This window comes from Cimex lectularius, unplaced genomic scaffold (assembly GCF_000648675.2).
Source record: "Cimex lectularius strain Harlan isolate CLEC.00 unplaced genomic scaffold, Clec_2.1 scaffold148, whole genome shotgun sequence".
In the NCBI taxonomy this organism is placed as follows: domain Eukaryota; kingdom Metazoa; phylum Arthropoda; class Insecta; order Hemiptera; family Cimicidae; genus Cimex; species Cimex lectularius.
The window spans coordinates 366,688-386,610 of record NW_019392849.1 but is presented as its reverse complement, the minus strand read 5'-3'; the positions used below and the strand labels follow the sequence as shown (position 1 = coordinate 386,610).

The 19,923-nt window shown below is 33.0% G+C and overlaps 1 protein-coding gene across 2 annotated transcripts in view; it reads right to left on the bottom strand.

Moving 5' to 3' along the window:
• Positions 1-19,923, bottom strand: part of LOC106669003 (NACHT domain- and WD repeat-containing protein 1) — a 220,857-nt gene that overhangs the window by 56,115 nt on the left and 144,819 nt on the right. For both annotated transcript variants that reach the window (XR_001340852.2, XM_014398243.2), the window contains exons 3-5: positions 11,048-11,127; positions 10,566-10,688; positions 4,700-4,866 (exon numbers count right to left, since the gene is read on the bottom strand). Coding sequence is in view for 1 of the 2 variants with exons in the window: in XM_014398243.2 (XP_014253729.1) it covers positions 4,700-4,866; positions 10,566-10,688; positions 11,048-11,127 (370 nt within the window). In the remaining variant the exon portion in view is untranslated. The remainder of the gene's footprint in view (positions 1-4,699; positions 4,867-10,565; positions 10,689-11,047; positions 11,128-19,923) is intronic.

The window sequence follows — 19,923 nt, the reverse complement described above, 5'->3', positions numbered from 1 at the left end:
TGAGAAATTTTGTTTGTAGAATTTTTTTTACATAGGTATTTTTCGATGATGCAGAAAATTGACAATTATGTAATATTTGACCCGCGTACATATTATGTTCAGTTAGATGAAATTATTAATTGAAATCGTTTGACCGTAATGAAGGACTGTTAATTTAAGTTAAGTCACCCGAAAAACAAGACAAAAATAATGTTATCCAACTCTTTAATTAAGTTGGTTTAATATCGCAATTCGTACCAGGTTCAGGAGTGTACAGATCGAATTTAAAGGGGTATATTAGATTTTGTGAAGGAGCAAAGTTCGATTTACCGGAGCTGGAACACAATCCAGCCTAATTTCCATACGAATGTTGATTTCGCGTACCGAATTAACAAATACAGTCGCTTTGTCAGAGATGAAAACGCCTATTGTTGGATTTATCGTACTAACACTGATAACAAACACAACAAACCGTTGAATCAGGTGAATTAGTGAATTATTTATACATATATTTATTCTATAGAACCTCCAAGAAGTGCAAAGAATAAAAACAAATAATAGACATAATATAGCTTATTAATTTTTTCAGTTGGTAATTTTTATTCTACGACTTGGTCGTAATTCGTACACTCAGATAGTATCAAAAAATAAATATTTCTGGTCTCGATAAATTGGTGGAAATTATTTTTTTTTGGCAAGTGCCGTGTTCGATTTAAGTGTGATTATAATTGAGAAAAATAACATAGTTCAAAAGTTGCGGTAGACTTTGCGTATGTATAATCCATAGGAGTTCTGAATTTTTAAGTATAACACTGAGCATAAAAAAAGGTTGACATGAACAAATATTCTTGCAATATTGTATCTTGCTAAAAACAACAAAACTGCTTTGTAATTTATATGTACGTTTATTTAAAAAACACTCAAAAATCAATTAGCAGGCTTATTAATTGGAGCTATCTATTGAAATGGAGTACATAATTATTTTGAGACCAATCGCCTGGTAAAGTTTTTTGTTCGTTCGTTTCTCTCATTATGTAAAACCCTTGAATTAATTTTTAGGAAAAAACTATTTTCAAAAAGTTTGCCTTTCTAAAACCTAAGATTTTGGCCAGAAGGAACAAAATTATGATGTGTTTGATGTATCGATCTGAAGGAACTTTATAGCGGTTTAGAACCTTACTACTAACGACACAAACTTGTTCGTAAATAAATCAGAACAAGAAATATAAAATAAAACTTTTGAGTAGTGTTTGTTGATTTCATGATATTTGCACTCACTTGTTTGACATAAAAACCCAAGAGATATGCAGATTTCCAAGAGGTTTATATCATGGACATTGGATAAAATCCAGACCTGTGAATGAATTTTTTTAAAAAAAGTGCCCAAAGTGAATTCAGTCAAAAAATTATCTTATTTATTTCTATATTTCAATTTTAATGGGTGCTTAAAACTAATCTATTTGTTTCAAAATCCATTTTTGAACATAACGGAACCGAATTTTTTTTGGCAATTCTTAAATGTCTTATGTATAAGTTTATTATTGTTTATATACTCAATTTTTAAAATATGATTTATATATCATCGATTTAGAGTTTTACCGTAGAATGAGAAAATAATATGGAGGATAGTATTAAATATGATGAGATGCACAAAACGTTCCAAAAACGAAAAGACAGAACTAAAATAGGGCCAAATTTTATTTAGGAACAATGATAATTCGGATTCGTTTTAAGCCTAAAGCTCGTGAATATGTTTTTTTTGTTAAGAAAATACGATATTTTTAGCCGCAAATTTTTAGCCCTGGATTTTATTCAATTTACACAACAGGTGGAAAGCTGAATCTTTTTATGGTATTATCAGTAAGAAATGTAACGACAAAATCAACAGAAACTCCTGTAACAGTTTTGTTCATTTCACCTTTTCATTTCCTCCCGCAGTAATGTATGCACTTTAGAACACTTGTAATACTGCAACCCTTGGATAGTTGCAATATTGCAAACATAGTCCATAGGGGTTATGAATATTCTAGTGAAAAACTTGATAAGGTCGAAAAAAGAATTGCCTCCGGCAAATCAAGCTTACAGACGTCTAATTTTAGTCTGCCATAAAAATTCATACTTCGAACTTTACCTATTTAAAGTAAAAATGAATTGCTTTAATTGACTTTCCTCGACTAAGACATTAACCAAGCGCATTTGCTTGTGTCTCGGATTCTTCGAACTAGTATCACGAAAAAGGTTTTATTGAAATAGCTGATAGTTTCGTCTTGTGAGTGAAATTTAGGAAGGATAACCTACTTTTTGAGCGGAGGTGGTAGAAAATCGCAACATTCACTAAAAATTTTTAAAAGCTGCATTTATTAAAACAATTTTTTGTGTAAATAATTAAAAAATGGTGAAACTTTGATGTATATTGAATATTACCTTGAAAAATAAAATATAAAAAGGTTGTTTTTATAATATTGATTTATCGAAAGAATATACTACGAATTTCATTTTTAAAAATTTCTTATAAAAGGTCAAATTTTTCCAATACGCAGTTTTATTTTCAGAACGATGGCGGAGGGAAGTTAATTGGGCCCTGGCCAGAACGCGATATCAGCCGAAGACCGTATAATAAAATCTAATGAAAATTGCGCTGACTGTATCAAAACTTGGTAAACATTCGGAGAAATAGGGGCAAACCATCGATTTAAACATGTTTGCATTAAAGGGGAAAACGGTGAAATACATTTCCAACATCTGCACTATTACCATCTTTATCGTATAATACCGTCAGTGGTGCTACAAATAAAACCTTCTGAGCATAAGAGATCAAACTATTTAAAAAAAACCTTAACCCAAAATAAAAAAATAATTGTATGATATGAGAACATTTCTAAGTATAAAATCATCAACAGTTAAACTTTTTTATTTTATATTTTGTGTTTCACGGTAAAAAGAACGAAAATGAGGGAATAGTTAAAACGAAGAAATTGTCAAATCGTTGAAAAATATTTTATGAGTGGTACTAGCCCAATTAGTTAGGTTTTGATGTTATTGCAATACCAATGTTTTTTAGCTCGGTAAAACTAAAAACAAAATATTCTTTTAAAAAAATTCTCCGAGTATTCCTAAAAATACACTCAAAGTCGAAATAAAACAAAAACTCGTATTTTATTGTTATTCTAAATTATATGTATGTATTTGTAACGTTATATTAATTAAAATAGATATGGTATAATATTACCCAAATTACACGAGATCAAAAATTGTTGAGTTTTACTAAAAATAATTATTCAGAAATAGTGAGTTGCGGTCTGGTGTGATGTAGGTTTCAGAAAAACATTTTCTTTATCGTGCCAACGTTTCGATCTTCATGGAGATCATCTTCTGGTCCTGGGATTTACAAACATTGTTTACATATAACAATTACATTTTGGATGTGGAAAAGTGAATTTATACTATCTTTTCACCCCAAAGAAGACGACACTTTATACAAAAATGTCTTTTCTATACCGACTTCCTCCCCACCCCTTTAAAATCCAACTATATAAACACAAAACAGCAATATCTCACTGGCGCTCTCATCACGACTCGCAAGAATGGCACAATTAAGCAGTAAACAAACACTTTGAGCGAGTAGAAATACTTCGATTGAATATAAAAAATATATTTTTTGCATTGTATAAATTCACTTCTTTCCACATCCTACATGTATTTGTTAAATTTAAACAATGTTTGTAAATCCCAAGCCCTGAAGATGATCTCAATAAAGATCGAAACGTTGGCACGATAAAGAAATTTTTTTCTGAAACCTACATTACACCAGACCTCATCTCACGATTTCAGAATAATTATCGATTAACGGTCACTAACCACCACACACATTACTAAAAATCTTTAATTTTGTCGGTTTGAAAAAAATGCACCAAACACAGGAAAATTATTGAGTGACAGATTAAAATTTAACTAATAATTTATTATATAACTAAATTATTTTCCGGGGTTTTGGTGAATTTTCTAATATTTCAGACTAATACTTTTAGTAGCATTTTATACTATAAATATATTACATAATATAAAATATATTTTATAGTATAAAATACTTCTCAATTCCTAAGTAGTTCTGCTCAACTAACCCTGACCTTTTCATTGTTGCACTTTCCTTTATCGCTTTCCGCAGATGATTAGATGTAATGACAATAGGTAATAGAGAGAGAGTTTGAAGGTAATATTCAATAGTCGTTTCATCAATTTTTCATTTGCAATGTTTGAGACATTTAATTCAAAATGAGCCTCTAGTATTTACGCAAAAGTGTACGCTTTTTCTTTTAAAGCATTTATTCTCCATTGGATTTGTTAAAGGAAGTATGCTTGATTTGTGAAGTGTGGTTCTGGATTTCAGCCAAAGGGTTCATGCCTTTCATGTTATGTTTTAGTACCTACATAATTTCCGTACACGTGGACTTTTGATCTAGTTTCTTATTCCTTAATATATCTAATAGTCTGATCAATAAGGATTAAAAAATTGGTTTTACGAGAGGACGAAAAGAAAGGAAATATACGTAAAAGTAAGAAAAAAGCTGCATAAAAAACCGTCGAAAAAGGCCTGAAGGGGGTCGTCATGTACATTTTTAAAATTCCCTCAGGAGGTGGAGCGTTAAATTTTACGGGCGGACTTTTTATTTCTGACCTTTTCCTTTCTCCTTAGGGTTTTAATGAAAAAGAACGTGCTCACCTCGTGTTCTGCAGTCTGTAACCGTAGCCTGGGACTGGACGGTAGCACGAATTAACTGGAGCAGGATCGATGCCCATATCTCTCGCTTTCCCCGTTAGCTGGACGTGTTCGTCTTCCGTGAGCAGGACCGGGAGCGGGCTTTCCGTCACTTCATCTCCGACAAGACACTGGAAAACAATTTGGACATGATGAAATAACTAAATTGTAAATTTATTCTGGACGTGGGATTGTGTGCACGCGAATTATAAGCATTTCGTGTCCCTGAACATTTTATTCAACTATAGTTACGTTTCTTTAGTTTCTCCATTTCGTATATTAAAAATAATAATACAGTATAAATTATAACAACGATATAATAAGATGAACGTGAGTACAAATGAAAATTTTTGAACGCTGAAGAGAAAGCAAGGACGTTTTGATATACAGGGTGGCCCCAATCGATTCAGCTAAGTCCAGATCTTAGAGGAAATTGAACTCTGAGTAAAAAATGTCCTATGAACCTGTGTCCGCAAACCCTTCAGTTCCGAGCTAAAGGCAAAAAACCATGAAAAACAACGTTTTTTTTACCTTATTCGTGAAATTGTTAGTAAACCATTAGCCTGACCTTAAAACAACTCAAAACAACATCTGTAGAGGATTAATTCCTGCGTCGAAGGAGATTAAAACCAGCCTGATCGACCAAAGATTTCATTTTTGGCGAGTTTTCGAAGATAGGAGGTGGAGGGATACACAAAATCCACCATTTCTGCCATTTTTATCGAAAATTCACAACTTGAACACCCTATCAAAAAATTCTCCGTTACAAACCCCTTTCTTTGTGATCGAATTCTCTGTCACATTAGACCAACCCCAATCCGATTCATGAAACATTCGAATTTTGGTTAATTTACTGCTTTTCACCCAAATCGAATGTTACTGTTTTCTGATGGGTACCCCCTACTGAATGAAATAATGTACGAAAAATCTGAACGGCTTACTTAACAATTTTAGAAAGTGTACGCAAAATTGATAAAAATGTCAGAAATGGTGGATTTTGTGTACCCCTTCACCTCCTAACTTCAAAAAATCGCCAAAAATGAAATTTTCTGCCGATTAGGCTAGTTTTAATCTCATTCGACGCAGAAATTAATCCTCTACAGATGTTGTTTTGATCTGTTTTACGGTCAGGCTAACGGTTTACTAACAATTTCACGGATAAGGTAAAAAAACGTGGTTTTTCATGGTTTTTTGCCTGCAGATCGGAACTGAAGGGTTTGCGGACACAGGTTCATAGGACATTTTTTACTGTAGTATTTGTATATACAATAACAATAACAAAAACATTGGATATATATTTATGTACATATTATGTGAACATATTTTACAATGGAAAATAATTTAAAGTGAAAATTAAAAATATTAAATTACATTTTAAACAAATAATGAAAAATGTACAAAGGTTAACGGGGATGAAAAAGGGGAAAATATTTGGGTGCTTAATTTGATATGGTAAGTTATGCCGTTGAAGCTAAATTATTAAAATGTAACTGTCATTAGAAAAACGTAGCCTCATTTGGTGCCCTTTAAACGGCAATATTGATGTTGGTAAATTTATGTTATGTCGAATTATCAATAGAATAATTAATTAGAAAGAAGTAGCAAATGTACAGTCTGTAAGTGATTTTTCCTTTTGAGACCTTAGAATATTGTAAACATTCAGATCAGACAGAATTAGCCGACTTCATAAGCGTTTAAGATAGACATAGTTATGAACTAATAAATAGATAAATAGAAAAGAGAGAGAGAAAAAGAGAGAATGAGAGAGAGAGAGAGTGTGTGTGAGAGAGAGAGAGAGAGAGAGAGAGAGAGTGTGTGTTCGCCAGTGCAAAATAATGAGAATGTTTATTTTTATGGAATTTTTAAAAAATAATATTCACACATACCCATAATTAACTGTACAATTGATTCAAAAATTTGACAAACACAATGAGGAACCCTGTTATTCAGGGATAAATATAAATGTTACTTCACAAAAATTATCCCACTGCCGCAGCTGAAAGTTGTGCCGACCATTTCCCAAACTCTAGGTGACACCATGCTTCAAGTGGTATTTTAGGTATGTAATTTACATGTGGGGTACAAGAGGTGACCACAGAGCCTCTTGCCCCTCGGCCTAAATAGATCAATTATGTTCTCTACTTTGCCAAAGGGAACTAGTCGGCTTTAGGCTGTTAATCAAGTACCAAAGCCCGGCGAGTGATCCTTTTGTATAGGAGACTGCTTGCGGTTTTTGCTCACCTAACAGTAAAAACTTACGCCTACATAGACCCTCACAGTAACATTAAATATGTTCCGCTGTCTCTTCCTTTTCTTGAAAAAATCCGAATAGTGTTTCTTGTCGTAAAATTATTGAAATTCAACGATTTTTTTTCTATACGACGCGTAAAATAAATCCTCGATATATAATTTAGATAAGGTAAGGAAAATAAACTTAACGCATTCCACTAGGACAAGAAAGGTATTAAATAACTACCAAAAAAAATGATCTGAGGTCTGCAAGTAATCGGATCATTAATTATTTTACGTAAAATATCTTGAACTAATCAAATATGTAAAACCTATACGCACACTGGAATAGTACTTAAAAACCACAACTTAGACGCCTTGTGTTATAAAAATCACAGCTTGACTTTAATCCCATTCGCAACTGTCAGGTCTACTATAACAAAACGATTTAAATACATAATAAATTTTACAAAGCATAAAAATATTAAGAATCATTGAGATCAATCAGAATTATCTATAATTGAATGCAGGATTGATTAATTTTATCTATTCATTGTTTATTTGTCTGTCTTATCGTCTTAAAAAAGAAGTAATGCATAACCCTGACATCGCTGGAGTTTAAAAACAATATTTTGGTTTCAATTAAAGAAAAAGGCCATTCAAGGAGGTACGATTAACCGGGCTCTCTCTTAGGGAGAGTAAACTGTAAAGAATTAAAAATTTAAAATATAACAGTTGAACTCAGTCATTGAATTGGATAATCCTTTTAACCCAATTGGTAGGCTTTATAATGGCTGGCAAAGTTTTGCTAATCAGTTCATAATAAATTTTGACGATCAGTACTCTAAAGAATTACGGGTAGATTAAAAAAAAATGAGTTGTGAGAAGAAACCAAGAAACGTTAAGAATGGTCTATATAAAAATATGTCAAGTTGTTAAAATTAACTGACATTTGAGCAAGTACCTTATCTGAAAGTTTGGCACGCATAAAGCGCTCCAGATTTGTTTAGGGGTATATTTCCCACACAACCCGCTATACTAAAAATGTCCACCGGCATCGAAACTACTAATGCCTGATAAACTTTTCGATGTTATAAATTCGAAAAAAAACTGGTGGAAAATTTCGAAAAAAGTGTTTTTATCAACAACATTAGTTCTTATGGAATTTTTAAAATCTTTCTTCCACACGGCTTTTCGCTGGTTCCACTCTTTTTATTGACCAAGTAGTCTCCTTTGTAAATAAGCTTCGATGCTGGCCCTAATCCATCTCTTCTACAGTCCCTAAGGATTCAAGGAAATCCCCTTTGTCTTTTTTGCTGTTACTTCCCTAAAACCACAAAATATCATTATGTCGACCGTTATGAAATTTCCCTTACCTTCCCAGAGAACATAAATCCGATTAATTCCTTTGCCGCTTAAAATAATCTTAACATGAACGAAGAACAATCCACGGCCATTGTTTGTATCCATTTCCCTCCCCTATTGCCATCCAACTATCCCTCCGTTTGCAATTAACCATCATATTATTTCATCCTTCTCACCGTCAACAACCTTACATGATCCTTGATCGGACTTTGTCCTGAAAGCCCCGCATCTCTACTAGATTTTTCAACAGTAATTTTCGTTCCATCAATTCAGTCGTCCCAGTTTTTCCCCATGCGTAAAATCTTAGTCTCCTCCTTATTCTCCACCACATTTATTATGGGTGTGCTCGGTTTGAGGGACTCATTTGCGAGCTTAAACACCTTATGAATTAGTTATCAATAGTCATTGACTTGAAGTGGCCCTTCCTACCGTAGGCAATAATTTCTTGCCGTCTTCCTGGATCAGATCATATCTTCATATTCTTCCCTCTTCATATATTATGTCCTCATCTTCAGATCCTCTGTACTCCCGTTAAATTCGTTCTTGCGTTAAAACGGACGCATGGCAAGGTCTCTCACCCCCTCTCTCTTGCTCTTACTCTCTCTCTCTCTCTCTCTCTCTCTCTCTCTCTCTCTCTCTCTCTCTCTCTCTCTCTCTCTCCCCGTCTTCCTCAGGAACAAAGATAAGTTTTTTGTTGATCATTGCTGTGGTTAATGAATTATTTATTGCGCATTAATCAAAAGCTATAGAGGATGTACAGGGTCCCGCCAATTTCCTGTCAATATTTTATTTATTTATTTATTTTGGTATAAAAATAAATAATTTTACAACTAAGATACAAAAATTGTAAAAATGTAACGTTTTTAATGTTTTTAGACAGTTGTAACGGCGCTAAGCACCAATAATTACGGAAGAAAGATAAGTCGTGCGGGTTTAGTATACTTAACTATTTTGACCACTTTATTCAGGGTGGTTGGCCAGGTTTTAGTCTCATGAAGCTTTTATCTACTTTTCATGATTATTACATTGAGGACAACTTATTTGAACTCTTGGAATCTTTTCAAAAGTTTAAAGCAGACGTGTCTCCAAAAATATTAAATAGTTAAATTTACTAATCTATTATGTTTTTTAGTTGGTATTATTAACCAATGTCACTACTTCAATTATTATGCAAATTATGGTCGAGTAGAAAAATTAGTGTCACTAGCCGGACTAAAACTCACGACCTCGTGGCAGTAACCCGGAGGTTCTACCAGTTGAGTGACTTCTGTCTTCGAGATAACAACTAATCATCTCAAATTACAACATTTTGCATTTCTATATTTTTTGCCAATACTCAAATATCGTGCAATCGTGTTCCATTCTTGGCGGCATTTATGAATTACTTACGAATTACTTAAGTACAGGTCAGAAGTGCAGACTGAGACTTTGCACATAAGTGTATAAGCACAACGCGACACGCTTAGCACTCTTATTTCTAAAACTATAACCTATGAATTTTCTTGTAAACCTATTATGTTTATTACTTTCATGTTATTTCATTACACATTACATCTGCACTTCTGCATTCCGCTGCATTTAATCGTTCGTATAACTTAAAATATGAAATGTTGTCTTACTTCCTTTAGCCCGCCTTGAAGATGTCGGCTTACTTGAATGCTTACTTTTTCTTTCCTTTTATTCCATTTCATCCAAAACTTTAAATTAATATATTAAGTATTTTGTTACTAATATCTACTAATAATCAATGTAATTACTTTTATTATTCAATAATAGTCAAAATTTGGTTGAATTGAAAATTTATATTTTATACATTACATTACGTATATTTGGATTGTAGTTGAAATATCCCAGTAAAAAGATGATATTACCTATCAAAATTAAAATTATTAATACACATATATACTTTGTCAAAATTAATTATAAACTTATAAACTAAGATAACATAGGAATGTTGTTCTTCTGTGCTAATTTTAGAGTCGTCACTTGTGAACCAATTGATTCTAATTCAGAACGGTATTAAAGGGTCTTTTTCAAGTAAAAAGGTATGATTTGTAATGTCGAATGCATGTAAATAAAGACTTTCTGTTTGTCTATTCGAACACGGCCTGTTTGAGTAGAACAGGTTTAAGTTAATATTATCGATTATACGGTAAGAGCTCGCCTAATTTAATTTTACCTGACGGCTATATTATTCAAAGCGAAGGCTATGGCCTTTTGATATGCCGACTCTTACCAGATAAAAGCACCCTCTGGATATTTTGTGACATTCCCTTATTTCCTGAATGAGATCCTCGTATTGAAACGGGTGAGACAGTGGGTCGTTTTCTGTTCCATAATGCATATCGACGAGCTCGACCTAAAAACATAAATAACACCATTAGTCAAATTATTCATAATGCCGTGTGAAGTGATGAATATCAAGTGTTTGACTATATGTTAGAATTTTTTAAAACCTTTTTTGTCTAATTCACGCTTTTGTAACAAAGCAAGAATAAATTGGCAGGTAGAGATTAAATTTTAAAATAAGGATTATTTTCTTATTCTTAAGAGAGAAAGAAACTTTTTCTCAATTTCCTAAAGAAGAAAGTTTTTTTGTAGATGAGACATATAGTAGGGTAGTTTTATCAGTTATAATAACTGGAAGGCCAAAGTAGTGAGAAAAAAACGTGCATGTTCAATCGTTTGTATCAAATAAAATTTATAAATATTGCAGACCTCGAGCCCTGTGGAGTCATAGTGCGTTTGAAGGTCTGGACCCACATTTTCTAAAAGGATTCTTCTTTCTTCAATAAATTCTGAAACAAAAGTTTTATTTTATTGTCAAAATACCTTTTAATTTCTAAATTATTTTTCATTGCATAATAAAATATTTTCCGTGTTTACAGTTTCTTTTGTCAATGTTCCAATTTAAATAAATAAATTGTTGTTTATTGCCGTTTTAGATTATAACTTAACCATTATTTAACACAACACAATTTTGATTTAAACAATCCAAAAATATTAAACACAGAACAAAACAAACATAAACGTAACTATTTAGAAATGTCAAAAATGGCAAAAAGGAGGGAAAATTCACAAGGTGGGGTTGAGATGGGAAGTTAATGTCTGAGTGGATCGAAGGTCGTCGGTTCGAATCCCGCCCGTGACACTGACTTTTTTATCTCAACTAAAAACCGTAATTAATTGAAATATATTAATTGGTCAAGGGGACCAAAAAAACTAGTGAATTTTTAGAAATGGTTTACATCAATATACATAAACACAGTATCAATTTCAGAACAGAACATGTAAATTCAGCAGCAGCTACGCTAATGTCATAAATCAAATTCAAAATCAATAACATACATATAACACACAAAACATATAATACAACATATAAAACAATCGTTACACTCCACATATCAAACAACATAATCTACATCCCCAAAAATTTATTTCTCTTTTCCCTAGTAATCCAATTTATAATAACCCTGAAAGGCTAACAATGCTCGAACGATAAACATTACCTGTTTTTTCATTGTCGGTTCCTTTCACCTCAAAGAAACTGACTGCTCATAGAAAAATGAATTTCTATTCCTACTTCCCTCCCCACTCCTTCAAAATCAAACGTATTAAAAAAACCATAATATCTCACTAACATTCTCAAAACGACACACAACAGTGACACATCTACACAGAAAACACTTACTTTAAGTGAGTAGAAATACTTTGATTAAACCTAAAATTTCTATATTTTGTACATCGTTCTATAAATTCACATTCAAATCTTACATGCTTTGTATAATTTAAGCAATATTTATAAATCTCATGGCCTGAAGATGATCTCAATAAAGATCGAAACGTTATCTCGATAAAGAAAATGTTTTTCTAAACCTACATCACACCAGACAGCATTTCACTATCTTTAAATAATCGTTATAACTTAGGATTAGAAGACAAAACAAGGGGCAAGTATAGGGGAGCGTTGACCTATTTCCTTTATATTCAGAGAATAATGTACTATGGAAAGGGCAATTTATCAATTAGTACTTATCAAGCACTGCGCTTTAATTCCACCTACCATCATCCAACAAGCGGTAAAACAAATAAATTTGACGTTTAACTCTTAATATGCAGTAAGGATTGTTTGATTTCTTGACAACGAAGGTAAAAAAACTAGCATATATCTCAATAAGCTTTTATGTTTGAACAAAGGCTAAAATTATTAATCAAATATCTACAAAAAAATAAACCTTTAGTCGTTTACGAATACTGCAACCTACACACTGTTATGTAACTCTAAAATCTCCATTAAAAATCGCAGTGAGAAACATATCATAAATGAAATAGTGGTTACTGCTCAGAACTGCAGAAGAGCCGAATGTTTGTAAGGCAGTTCTTCCAGAATACCCTTGGAGATTATTATAGAATTGTTTTCACCCTTCCTACAAGACACACAACGACTAAAAAGCTGTAGTCTTATTTTGTACTATTACAAATGAGTCAACATTGTAGGAATTCATTGGCAGTATTCAAACTTGACTTAATGGAGATTCTTGGACAGAAACACATTAAACTTGTGTCCGAACTTTCTTATTAATGGGCCCCACGAGGGGAAATTTTTTAAAGTAATTTATATATTTCTTATTAACTGTGGGTGTCTATCATGTTGTGTATGAATGTCACGTTTATTCTAAACGATTCATTGATTTTTTCTCAAATGGTTAAGGTGATAAATAAATAATTTTTAAGTTTGTTTTTAATGAGATCCGATGTAAAAACAACTTGCAAAAGACCCACGCGTAAAGTGGATCAAAAAATATTTTAGTTGATAATCATAATTTGGATTTGATCTAAGCATCCTTTAAAGCTCTTATATAAATTTTTAATGCAATCAAATAATAAAAATTTCTTGGTTGGATTCGCTAGGGGCAAAGTTTTTTTTCACTTAACAATTCATAATACCTCTGAATTTCATGCAAATTCAACGTTATTAAAACTCGAAGAAATATTAATTTTTTTTCATTCTGTCTTTAAAAACAAGATTTTAATATTGTCTCGTTATAATTGAGAACTGTAAGGATTATATGAACAAAACTTCTCAAATATTTATTTTTTTATCTCTAAAACCCTCTAATGGTTCTGATAAATTCAAAAAATAATTGGAGGCATTTGAAAGGCAAAACATTTCTGATAAAAACCTTTTCGTGACATCGTGTACGCGAGGTTCTGAGTAATTTCATTTCCAAATGTACTTTTGTGAGAAAACAAGTTTTTGGAAAATATTTAATTTTTTCGTTCTACAAGTAAGTCGACAAAAGTAAAAAGTACTTTAAATGTTTAATGCGAAGATGGGGGGTTAGGTTGTCTTGGAACGTTATGTGTCATAAATTCTTTGTGGTATTATTGAAAAATAAACATTCCTCAATTTCCATCGGCGAACCGGTTGGCTAGAGACTCTGAGCACGCCAACGGTCTTGGGTCGAATTCTGGCATAGCCCTTTGAATTTTAATTGAGAATAATTTGGAAAGAGTATTGTAAACTGGTTTGAGGAGTAGTTGGACATTAAGCTCTCCTGTATGACAGGTATTACTTTACTTTTTATATTTAAAAAAAATGTTATGATTATGCTATTTGTGAAGCTGAGATGGCTGGACATTTTTAAACCTTCTGAGTACGCAAAATTTTTCTCTTTGAAAAAACCTGCGTGGCCGCTCTTCACGATTTTTATTTGAGTACTCAGCCCGTCATTTTATGTTTTTACCATGTTTGTAATTGTGCAAAAGCTTCGATCTGTTCGATTGGCAAATTATTACATATCTGCTATATATTTTTGTTTTCTATTTATTTCGAATATCAGTTAATTGATAACATGTAATTTAAATTATCTTAAAAATGAATATCTTTATTTTAAATCGATGTAAGTTGACACTAAGTTGTTACATAAAAACGAATGTTCATTATGGTCAAGAAAGAACGCCATGTATGTGAAATACTTTAAGAAATACTCACTGCGAGAACTAATTCTTCGAGGCCAATCGTCTCGACAAATTAATCTTGATTAGACTCTTCCCCTGCTGTTCATTTGGCAGTATGTCTTCATTAAATAAAGTGCTAGCGTACACACAGACATTTCCTCAGAATGAGATATTTTTCGATGTAACATTTTATAAGCACATCAGAAATAAGAGATAATGTAAGAGATGGTTATTTATTTTTAAAATGATCTGAATACAAAAATTACACATTAGATAAATGAGAACCTTTGCTATGTAATAAATATAATTTAAAATATTTTTTGCAATGTATAAATTCTCCTTTTTCCATATGCTACATATATTTGTTAAATTTAAACAATGTTTGTAAATCCCAGTCCCTGAAGATGATCTCAATAAAGATCGAAACGTTGGCACGATAAGGAAAATATTTTTCTGATACCTATATCACACGAGACCGCATCTCACGATTTCCGTATAATCATCGACTAACGGTCACTAATCAGCACACAAATATAATTACTACTGTTAATTTCCCATTATATTATGTTTGAAAGATTGTTTTAATTTTTGCAAGAGTAGTAATCCAATCTTCTTAAAGGGATTTAAACCCACATGTCCTAATGGTTTCAAATGAGCAGGTCCGTACTAAAAGGGTTGTGGTTAGAATGGAATTACAAATGAACAGGACGGCACAGTTCGTAGTAGCCACGAACAAAACCCGGCTACAATTTCGCCGCCTTTAAACACAAAATTGGGTTATTTTCCACACTGTTAGCTGAAGAACATAGATTAACTGACTGAAATGATAATCCGATGATTAGTGTTGCACAAAAATCTCTCTTAAACAAACCAGCTATTTTCAAATATTAAATAATCAATGAAAAAGATTGAAAATAACTATATTAATGAGTAATTCACTACTTTCGTGGTCCGCTTGACCAGTTAATACATGACAATTAATTAAGGATTTTAGTTGAGATGAAAAAATGTTANGACCGCATCTCACGATTTCCGTATAATCATCGACTAACGGTCACTAATCAGCACACAAATATAATTACTACTGTTAATTTCCCATTATATTATGTTTGAAAGATTGTTTTAATTTTTCGCAAGAGTTGTAATCCAATCTTCTTAAAGGGATTTAAACCCACATGTCCTAATGGTTTCAAATGAGCAGGTCCGTACTAAAAGGGTTGTGGTTAGAATGGAATTACAAATGAACAGGACGGCACAGTTCGTAGTAGCCACGAACAAAACCCGGCTACAATTTCGCCGCCTTTAAACACAAAATTGGGTTATTTTCCACACTGTTAGCTGAAGAACATAGATTAACTGACTGAAATGATAATCCGATGATTAGTGTTGCACAAAAATCTCTCTTAAACAAACCAGCTATTTTCAAATATTAAATAATCAATGAAAAAGATTGAAAATAACTATATTAATGAGTAATTCACTACTTTCGTGGTCCGCTTGACCAGTTAATACATGACAATTAATTAAGGATTTTAGTTGAGATGAAAAAATGTTAATGGGACGAGAGGGATTCGAACCCACGACCTTCGGCTAGATACGCCGCTGCTCTCCCACTTGAGCTATCGTGACCTCGATCAACTCGGACATCAACTCCCCATCTCAACGTCGTGGGTTCGAATCCCTCTCGTGCCATTAACTTTTTTTCATCTCAACTAAAAACCTTAATTAATTGTCATATATTAATCAGTTTAATATATGTAATTTTTAAATTGAATGTTATATATTAAACTATGAACCAGAGAGGAGGCCGCGGTCGTCGAATGGTTAAGGAGTCAGACTCTCGGCTAGTAGATACCGCGGTCGTGGGTTCGATCTCAACCGTCGCCTGTGGACTTTTTCTGACGCCTAAGGGGACCGGTGTCCGCAATTGAAAGAAATTGAAAGGGCCCTCAACAATGGAGGGAGCGGATTCAGATCTCAGCGACCCTGAATTTGGTCACAACACCCTTCAAAAATGAGGTTCTTCGATGGCGAAACCGGCACACCGGGGGCGCCTATTCACACTTGTGTTGCGAGCCCCCAAAATATTGAGCTAGGGATAAAGTACAAATAAAAAAAAAAAAAAAAATGAACAAGAGAAATACTTTTTCTAACTTGAATTGAACAAACATGTAATAAATTATGTTCGAGAATGATCATTTAATTTAGTAATAGTAGTAGTTAAAATCGATGCAGCTTGAGATGTTTTATTCCTAAAAAAGATATGTTTTTCTAATGATAAATCGCCTGATCTGTTAATGTAGGAACTATGTAATATATTTTAGGTCCTTTTTTTTCTTATGTGTGAAAAGGGCTTTGTTATATCCGAAACATCCTTCAGTAAACAATGATCTACATTGTTTTTTGTTAAATTCACTAATTTCGTTGTCCGCTTGACCAATTAATATCTGTCAATTAATTAAGGTTTTTAGTTGAGATAAAAAAGTCAATGGCACGAGCGGGATTAGAACCCACGATCTTCGGCTAGATACGCTGCTACTCTACCACTTGAGCTATCGTGACCTCGATCCACTCGGACACCTACTTCCCATCTCAACCCCACCTTTTGAATTTTCCCTCCGTTTTGCCATTTTTCAAATGCCGTGTAATCGGATTAGATTCTCGACGACAAATGAAATGGCCACGGAGAGCTTTAGTGAAGTATACTTCATTTTCAATCATTAAATGGGTTGAGTGCTCTATCATCAAGTGGTAGAGCAGCGGCGTATCTATCCGAAGATCGTGGGTTCGAATCCCGCTCGTGCCATTGACTTTTTTATCTCAACTAAAAAACTTAATTAATTGTAATTGTTTTATGTAACGGGACATCAAAATATCTGGGCAACAACCCCAGTTTTATTATCTCATGGTGTTATTAATAAAGTAGTCTACACGAGATTGTGAAACAACAAAATACATTAAATAATCAAATATGTATCATGCATTAGTGAAAAAAATAGACATTTCTGGCGACTTGAAGTCCATACAATGAAATTTTGTTTAAATTATTCTCCCAAATTGTAAAACTAAGGATTTTAACCCAACTAGGCCCCAGCTGTATTTGCAAATTTCCGTACAAACGAAAAATACATTATTCATAATTTCAATTAATTATACTTTTCTTAAGGTCTTGATCAATTTGACCAGTAAACAAATGGATTATTCATAATATCTAAAATATTTGAAAAAGTCTCCTTATTCTAACCTTCTTCCAGATCATCATTTTGGCTTTCACCCCATCATTCTACAGCAAATGTTTCTCGTTGTTGACCGTATTTCCTCCTCCCATGAGCACAAGTAATATTGTATGGGAGCCTTTTCTTGGTGTGGCACAAGTGTCTCCTCTACAAATAAAAGCGTGTCCTTCCAAATACCCTCTACTTAATCACCTGATTTTATTTAACAGAGCGGTACTTTCGAGTCCGACAATGATCATATAAGGAGTACCGTAGGGCAGTGTGCTCAGACCAACCTTTTATACTGCAGTTTTTCCTTCTAAAAATACTACCACCTTTCTTGCATTTTTACCGATGATAAAGCTGTACTAGGCTTTAATCCCGATCCTGCGGACTTGTATAGCAGATTGGCGTAGACAATAGAAAATGAAGATAAATGAAAGCACGTTTGTCGATATCACATTTTCACGATAAGCAAATATCTCCTCACAATATACTTCAACAACTTTTCTATACCCAAATCAGACCGCATTCGTACCTTCGGTTCCATCTAGACTCACCCCTAACGTGGAATCAGCATATACCACTGAAACGACAAGACCTAAAAAGTTGCTGCGGACTACTCTACAAAATTATAGGACTATTATCCAAGATATCGAATAAAATTAAAAAAAAAAATTAAAAACGATACTTCAACCGATTTGGGCATTCGGTATAAAATTTCAGGGTACGGCTACACCTTCCAATAAACCATTCAGCGTTTCCAAACCTTTCAGTTTAAAGTCCTCAGATCAATTATAAATTATATTATTTCTTCAATACTAACCTGCACAACGACATTAAAAACCCATTTATCCAAAACATAATTCCTCAAAAATTTACCAAGTTCCACAATAATCTCTCCCATCACCCCAATATTCTTGCCCCAGCTTTGTCGCGACCTCCGTTCTTAGGAGTAGGCAGGAAGATTATTTAGTGATGTAAAGCGGGAAAATAATATTGATTATTTGCTCCCCACAATGAAAATATGTAAATACTTTTAAATATATCTATGTTCATCCAATTATACATTGTAACCAAAAATTGCACATTGTAATAAAATATTCGAATTTAAAAAAAGTAATAGAAATCCTGCGATCTTCTTTGGTGTTACATTTGTTCAAAAATATTCAGAAATTGACTGTACTGGTCAAGTTTTAAAAAACTTTATCATTAAATATTGACCGGGGAAAACGAATAAAGGGTGGTTTGTTTAACTCCGGATAAAGCTGAAGAGGAGGTTCTTTCAAGACCGATGATGAACGGCCGGGTGGGGTTGTGATGGAAGACGTAAAGGGGGTTGGGCTAAGGAGGTGAAATTGGAGGTGACAGTGAATGGCCGTTTTCTCTGATCCCTTGGATATCATAGCTCCGGATCAATACGACGACATCGCCAGTTTGAAAAAATACTTCTCCTTTCCCAAAGGATTTATTGCGGGTGGTCATCGCCGGTGACGAATGCTTGCAAAAGATAGCCTAAGGCTGTTTTGTAACAACTGTTCTTTTTCGGCTAAAAACGTTAATCAGCAAAAAAAAAGTTTCGAACATGTTTATCCATCGCTGTTTATTTTTTGGTAGAATGAAGCTGATCTGAACCATTGTAATCAAATAAGTAAATTCGTGAATCAGCGGATCTGAGAAACTAAGAGTTAGCATAATTTATATATTTTATTTATCCAATAAGATATTTTCTGTACTGAAACTAGCACTCGTTGGAATTTCAATCAAACATTTTCCACGCGTCTTCCAGAATCCGACAAAAAGTGTTCAAAATTTCCATACAGGCCACATTGGGTAAGCGTGACATCTTGCTTTTATGGAGAACGCTGGCTATAAAACGGCCCCTGCTTAACCAAATTACCATCCCCAGCCCAAAGTTTTCCCCTTAGAAAATGTATTTCGGAAAACTGTCAGATTTTCGGGTAAAATAATAAAAAACCTTTCCTGTGGAGAATGTTTGCTTGGAGGGTTTTGTATTTTGACACAGTAGAAACATAATCGAAAAATATACTTTAATAATTTCAGTTTATAATACATAATAACATTTTCACTACTTCTTTAAATTTGCTTTTGAATAACGCAATTAACAAGCAAATGAAATGACTGTTTTTGATTTTGTTGATCATAAAAAGGTAATGAATTTTTATATAATGATCATATTAGAGTTAAGGTTAACCCGGGTAAAAGAAGTACGTAGAAAATAAGATGTTTTTTAGGTAACATGGTCAGCTATACCATTGAAGCTATTTTTTTTAATGATAACTGATAAAATCGACATGATAGCTCAACAAACATAAACCTTATTGGTTGCATTTGGACGCTAATGTTTTTAAATTTATACAATGAACGATAATGAAATATTCTTAGATTATTTTGTTT